General features: G+C 40.8%; 1 protein-coding gene across 1 annotated transcript in view; it reads right to left on the bottom strand.

Annotated features, from left to right (window-relative positions):
• Positions 1-2,597: 2,597 nt before the first annotated feature.
• Positions 2,598-7,780, bottom strand: part of MEGF10 (multiple EGF like domains 10) — a 108,132-nt gene continuing 102,949 nt past the window's right edge. The window contains exon 25 of the mRNA XM_074812945.1: positions 2,598-7,022. Coding sequence (XP_074669046.1) covers positions 6,862-7,022 — 161 coding nt within the window. The 3' untranslated portion in view covers positions 2,598-6,861. The remainder of the gene's footprint in view (positions 7,023-7,780) is intronic.

Raw genomic sequence — 7,780 nt, 5'->3', positions numbered from 1 at the left:
ACAATGCACCCTCCACCATCCACCATCTTTATTCCAACCATTCACCATCAACCTTCCCACAGTACACCATCCATTTTCCCACTATCCACCATCCACCATCCCACAATATACGATCCACCATCCACCTTCCCACCATCCACCATGACCCATCCACCACCCATCAGTCCACTGGCCAGAATGTGACTCCAGGGCCGTGGAGTGGAGCTGCCGTGGGTGCACCTGGACACGGGCAAGGCTGCAGATGGGGACAATGCCAGAAGAATGTGACACCGGACAGGAGCAGCCCCACTGAAAGGGAAAGGCCTCAGAAAGATGAATTTCTGACACTTACTAAGATTAAACTGTGATGCGATGCATGGAAGCTTTGCTTGTGCTTTGCTTCATTTATTTCTGAAGGACTCCTGAGCCTCAACTGTTTCCTGAGGTCCCTTTGTCTGTTTAGGTCCGATCGAAATGCTCGTCAGGCTCCCGACGGAAATCACTGGGAGCAGACTCAAGTGGGCACTTGGGCGACTCCTAGAATGGAAAAACTAAGATCTACCATCCACCATCCACCATCCAACATCCAACATCCCACCATACACCATCCCACAATGCATCATCCAACAACCATCATCCACCTTTCCACAATCCACCATCCACCGTCCTTCTTCCACCCATCCCACAATACAACATCTACCATGCACCATCGATCTTCCCACCATACACCATGCACCATCCCACAATCCATCATCAATCATCTACCTTCCCACCGTTGACCGTTCACCATCCCCCATCAACCATCCACCATCCCATAATACACCATCCCCCATCGAGCATACCACAATCCACAATCCACCACCCACCATCCACCTTCTCACCATCCACCATCCACCATCCGCCATCGACCTTCCCACAATTCACCATTCACCATCCACAAACAACTTTCATACCGTTCACCATCCACGATCCCACAATCCACCACCCAGATTCTCACCATCCATCCACCATCCCACAATCCACCATCCAGCATCAACCATCCTCTTTCTCAAAATACAACATTCACCATCCACCACCCACCTTCCCAAAATCTACCATCCACCTTCCCACCATCCACCATCCTCCTTTCAAAAATCCATCATCCTCCATCCAACTTCCCACCATCCAACATCTCAGAATCCACCATCCACCATCCTCCTTCCAAGCATCCACCATTCCCCATCTACCCTCCACCATTCCACTATCCACTATCCACTATCCACCATCCCCCTTCCCACCATTCACCATCCACCATCTTCCATCCACCATCCAACTATCCTACAATCCAGCCTCCACCATCCACCATCTTTTTTCCCAACTGTCCACCATCCACCTTCCACAATCCACCATCCCGCAATCATCCATTCACCATCCACCATCAGGAGAATCATCCTCCCTACAATAGGGTCTCTGTGTCTCTTTCTTTGAGCTCCCCCTTATCTTATCACGTCCAACAGTGCAGCTTCACGACCTCGCTCAGCTGGAGTGCAGGCACAAGCCAGCTGGGTGAGACTCGCGCCCAAATTTAAGCAGTGAGGAACGCCTGGTCAGAATCCATCGCTTAATAACATCGCAATCCATCACGAGGTGACATCAGTCCATGGCTTGGAGAAATCTCAGCCCGTCCCTTGGGGATGTCACTACTGGCCATCCTTGGCCGCAGTGCTTGTCCCAGCAGTTCTGCTGCCCCAGTGCATGCATCTGGGGTCACCACAGCACCCCTGCCCACTCCATACCCCCATCTCTTGTCCTTGTGCTCGGCATTGGTGTTTCACGCCAGTCACTGAGGCCTCGCCGTGTCTTCCCAGGACCCCGCCAGCTCGCTCTGGCCCTGGCAGACGTCTCCAGGCACATAGGGCGAGAGGGTTCACTCGGTAACACCTCAGTCCCACAGGTTCTCCCCACACCCCAGTACTCTGGCCAGCCCTCTTTGCTCCCCTGCTTCCTCCCACTGGCAGGTGGGCACAGGCAGCACTTCGCTTGCTCTGGCGGGTCTCTCCTGTCTTTATCTTTTTCCAATCCAAACCATTCTATGTTTCCATGATTAGTTCTTAATGCTAATCTCTCATCCTTGATTAAACTATTATAGTAAACAATTTCCCACACCAGGTATCTGTGGCCAGTGTGTTAGATTCATCCTAGGGGGTCAGAGCTAAAAACCAGAAATGACAATGTTACCCCCTTCTATGCTGCGCTTGTATTTTGGTTACTGACTTGTTAATGGTTAATTCAAGGCTATTATCCTACTGAAAAATGGAAATGCCTTGCTTTTGGCAACTCAGGTCTCCACCTTTCTCAAGTTTAAAGCTTTAACCATTCAAGAGACAGTCTTGAAAGAATCGCCCTGTTTATGGAATTAATTCCTCCTGCAGGAACAGACAGTAATCAGAGAAGTTCAGCAGTTCAAAATCAGCCTTGATTTTCTGCAAAGCATCTCATAAACCACTTGCTTTCTATAAGAGAGAAAATACATTACTTGGTGATCCAGCATGGACAAGGATAACATTTTTTTATATTTCCCATGCAATTTCAAGACCCATCCTAAGCAAATGAAAAACAAACCAAAAAATTTCAAAGCATTTCCCGTCTTTCATTAGAAACTTTATTACATTAACCTACACGTATGTGAAGTGAAATAAATGGTAGTGAAGGGCAGAATGATGAACATCAGTCATCTTTGGAAAATATATATATTTTCACAACAAAACACTTTTTTGTTACAGCTAAGAAAAAAGCTAGGCATACTTGATAGGTTTTCTTAAAAAATATATTACAGTTCAATCATATCAAAGTGAAGTTTTGTGGGCTAAAAAACTGAAGATAGAAGAGTTAGGTTCAGTGCTCTAGCACTAGTATGAGTGTACCAAATGACGAGATCTTCTGTACAGTAATTAATGAACATGCATCCATTTGTTTCCAGTCATTTAAACTACTATATATACAATCTTTAATATAAAGCACTTTTGTCAACATTAGCTCTCTATTATTCAGTCTGGACTTTAGAACTTCAGTATGAGGATTATTATTTGGACACATACCTAATAAAAAATTCAATTGTAGTCACAGTACTTGTAAAATCCAATATATTTTGAATAACACATTCCCACTTTTGATTTTGTTTTATCCTAGCTTCACTTCAATATTAACTCGACTTTGCAGATTGTCTCAGCAGAAAGTATGAGTACAATGAAATCTTCTTTCCCCTGTAATCTGCATGAGCATCTCCAGTTAAAATTAATGGGAGTTCTCTGGATCAAGATAAGGACAAATTTTATGTGTAACAGTGTGTTGTGATTAAAAAACCTTTGATAGAGTTAAAAGCCTTGAGGTTCATTATGCTGCTAAATGACCAGAATTAATATGCCTACATTATTTAAAACCTAAAGTTTATACTCACTACTTACTTTAAAATTGGCTATTAACTTTGTGTGGCATTTTGCACTTTATTAAACTGATAACAAGTTGCTAGGGGATAGGTATCTCCATTTTCCGTGCTATATTTCTCACTATTGTAATGTGAATATATAGATGCAAGGCATCTCTTTCCTGCCTGTGGTGAAGCCAATTCTCTTGAGTAGATGGTGTTTGCTAAAATTATTTTATCAACTTACTCATTAAATTCCCACCACAATATATTATGCGTGTTCAGAAATATTTAAACTCTCTAAAGAGCATACTGGGATCTACAGAAAGGGCTATGTGACAGTCATGAGGACTGAGTTGGGAGTCTCTTAAAGTGACAGCAGAGTATACTCCAGAGCAAGCCTCCCTAGCCGTACAGGAGATAGCAGGATTGCTAATGCAACTCCCATGTGTTTTTTTCCTCTGGAATGATACACAGCTACCATTTAACAAGAATGTATTACCCCTGCAGGCAATCTGTGTTCTGAGTGTCTACCAACAATCATTCACTGAAGTAAATTCACAAGTCGTTTATGTGACCTATATGTATTGCAAATCCGGCTCAGAAATATGCAGACATTGCTTATGCTGACTACACAGCAAGAGTTTTACACACATATAGAAAGGCAGACTTTGGCAATGTGTATATTCAGAACATACACAATAGGCAAAATTATCAGAAACTCATCTGGTTTTATGGATATTTGGCTGAATATACCACTTGAGGCTATGTGACATACTGGAAATTTTCAAACAAATATAATTTATTCAGCTCTTCACTTTTTCATATAAAAGACTGTTTATATTATGAAGATTAATTTATCTAGTGGTCTCCAAATTTTACACGGAGTAAGAAAATAAATTTTTGTGAGCTCACAATTGCTAAATACAGCATTTGCTATTCATGGCTTCAAATAAAGGTTTTATTTTAAAGTCTGTTTCACACAGTACAAACACATGTATATACCAGTAGCTGTACATGTTATCTATATGCACACAAACCCAATCAGTACTTTGTCTTACGGAGGGATTAAATGGTAACTGTTTTTTGAAATCTTGTGGTTAATATCTGTACTTGCAAAATCCAAAGATAATAAAATCATTTATTCCATGGCTATACAAGAAATGCCCAGGGAAATGTAAAACAGCCAGTGCTCACAGCCAGCAAAAACCAAGAACGTTATAGGGCACTTCATACAGGCATATACATTCTCAGGCTTGGGCACATCAGCAACAATGTCTTTGGATGCAGATCTCTCATTTATCACCACTTCAGTGACAACAAATAAAAGCAAATTGTATTTCTACTTGAGCTCAGGGGTTCCTCCTAAAAAAAATTCCAAAAGTTTTTTCAGTTTTTCTTCCAGTCGATCCTCTGTTGCATTTCATATTCCAAAGGAAACTGGTTGTGATTTTCTTAGGAATGTATCAATGCTGTCACAATAGTGATAATTCTTTGTCTCAGACTGTTAGCAGATAAAAATGGTCATGGCACTCCCTGTGCTAAGCCAGAGAGCATGTAAACTGAACTCTTGACCTATCAACTGCCCTTCACATTGTTGTAGTGCATCACAGGTCTCATGTGCCAAAATGTGACCCCAGCACAGAAAGAAGAGAGGACTACTGCTTCCCATTATATGCCTGTATCCTTTCCCCATCCAGTCCCCATCAGTCGAGGATATACCAATCCTCCAGACAAGCCATTCACAAGAAGCTACAGAGTTACCACCAGGGCAGGGTGGAAAAGCCTGTTGGGGTTATGTCATAAGAATGTTAGCAGGTAGCATCCCTGACATCAGCAGCAGCTGAAAGTAATACTGCCACATCATTTTTAGGTATCTAAAGGTAACTTTCCACTGAAAGAGAATGTCCAGTCTATATCAACCATTTTATTTTTAGGCTGATGTGTTTGGGGGACAATTTTGCTTCAATAGATGGATACCTTGGCAAATTTAATTTCCTCTGAATTATGCAGTTCATAACAGATTCTTTTGGAGGGAGAGAAGGGAGCCTTTTGGAAAGATGATGTCCATCCATATAGTCATCAGAATAAGCTAAACTTTCAAGAGGGACTGTTTTTCACTTTTCTTCAGCATTCTTGTTATTATCCTCGACAAAAACGCCTTGATTTTTTTTCCCAATTCATTAAGTTAAACTATTATGCATTAGCTAACCACCTCTGATAAGCATCAGACATGAATTCTTACTTTAATCCTCTCCCTCTGCCCAGAGGTCCCTTTAACCAGACAAATAAAGTCCAGCTGGCAAAAATGCAAAATAAATGGACACAAAGTAGAATACTTTTGCAATTACACACTAGATCACTAGAAACACAGACACAGAGTAAAAGAGGAGACACAAGTTAATGAAGAATGGGGACTAGATGTGTCACATTATTAGCAATGCAAAAGACCAGCTTAAGCATGACATCAATTATAAAAAAAAAGGTGCCTTTTTAGCAAGTATGCACAGAGATTGCTTAGTTATTTCTAAGAAAAAAACCAGAACACTTTACTATCTTTATCCTATATTACAGTCATTATTACTACCTGTTTATAAAATGTAAACCTTTCCTTGCAGTTAAGATTTACAGCAGTCATCACCTTTGTCCACTCCTTACATAATCAGTCCATGGTGATAAAAATAGACTGATTTAATTTACATAATTTATGAATTATTGATATGTTATTTTTTTTTAGTTGTGTATGGCAGACATAGTGGTCAGAACTGCAACATATGGAGCTGAATGGTAACAAAAGATTTGCTGAAGACGGGTGCTGGGTCTGGAGTACCAAGAGATCTTGAGGCATCGTATAATATTGATGTATGCAATGCTTTTATCTCCAAAACTATTCAAGCAAGATATCCCACTGCCAGTAGTGGACAAAAAAGCCTGATGATGGATTTCCCAAACAACTGCAGATTGTGCTTACTTATCCCCATCCAATCTTGTTTCTTAGTATGTCTTGACTAAAGATCACAATGGAAGGTAAAATTTGGCAAAGCAGTTTTTCTTCTACATAACTAGTGAATCAGATCACCTGTACAAAGTGGTATTTGGTAAATTGCACTGTCCTGGAAGTATTTCTACTCTGAAACATGAGAAATACGAAGTCTATATTTAAAGTAGCTGAAATGGGATGTTATCAAAACTAATCTGCAAACTTATATTTTTAAGCCAGTATATTATAGAATAAATGAGTTGCATACCTGTTTCTATAATATTTACTGCCATGAAAAAAAGAATGATCAGGATCCCCAGAGTGTGGCATTTGCCCATCTGTCACTTGTATACACAACACAAACCTCATGTTGAGATTCTGTTTAATGTACAGCACTTGTCTGCTGGACAGATTAAGAGCCAAAATGATGCTAAACTAGAAGAAGGAGCACAACCATGCCACTTTGCCCCTTCAGAGTCCCACACATCAGCTTTTGGGGTCATTCACTGCTGACCTCCTTTGTAGAGGATGTGGGGCTATCTCGAACCGGTAGTAAGTCATAATGACATGGAATATGGCTGTTTTTTGGAAGATCATAAGGATCCTGGCTGAAACGTCCACTGCTGCTGAATGCTCCCTGGACAATGCTGACCGTAGGTTCTGTGATAAAAGAGAGCACAAACATTCAGCACTAGAAATGGCAAACAGAAGGCAAACACTGTTTTTCATTTCAGTTTGCATTACAAAATATCCACTCCTTTCTGCTTCAATATAAAGATTCCTTGTCATGCTGAGTCCTGAAATGCAGGTGTAGAAACAAAGGTTGATGTTAAGATGTTTTGGGTTTACACTAAGTTACACCTGTGGACTTTTACTGACGGAAGCAAATAGATCAGCACCTGTTCTTCGTGTGTGGAAAAACTAAAAAAAAAAAGCCCAAATTTGGGATTTTTAATCAAGATTTTATAAAAAAGCTTTGAAGCACCATGGGGATATTGATGGATTTCAGAGGAATCTCTAATTGGGGACAGAAAAGGAAGATGGTATCCTATGACATGTGACATACACTTTATTCCAGACCAGAGACCATTAGGATAATTACCATTCCACGAGACCCCACGATTTTCTGTAACTACAGTAACTACGGTAATGCAGTAACTAGATAGGGCCCATACCAGTAAAATACTATGTCTGTGGGTGAAGATGCTGTTTTTTCAGATCAAGAGAAGGAAAACGTTATTTTCCATACACTTACTCCAGCTGTGTTCAGTACTTAACAGCCTAATCTAGAGTTGAATTATACTGCAATCCAATGCTCATCTTATCTTCATGGTGTTGTGTAAAGCAAGGGTTTCAAACCAGGGAAATTCAGAGGTATCTCTAGGTTATAGAACAGAGCTGAACATATTTCAAACTCT

This window comes from Strix aluco, chromosome Z, assembly GCF_031877795.1.
Source record: "Strix aluco isolate bStrAlu1 chromosome Z, bStrAlu1.hap1, whole genome shotgun sequence".
Taxonomy (NCBI): domain Eukaryota; kingdom Metazoa; phylum Chordata; class Aves; order Strigiformes; family Strigidae; genus Strix; species Strix aluco.
Note: the sequence above shows the minus strand (reverse complement) of the source record. Positions and strands in the feature narration are given on the sequence as shown.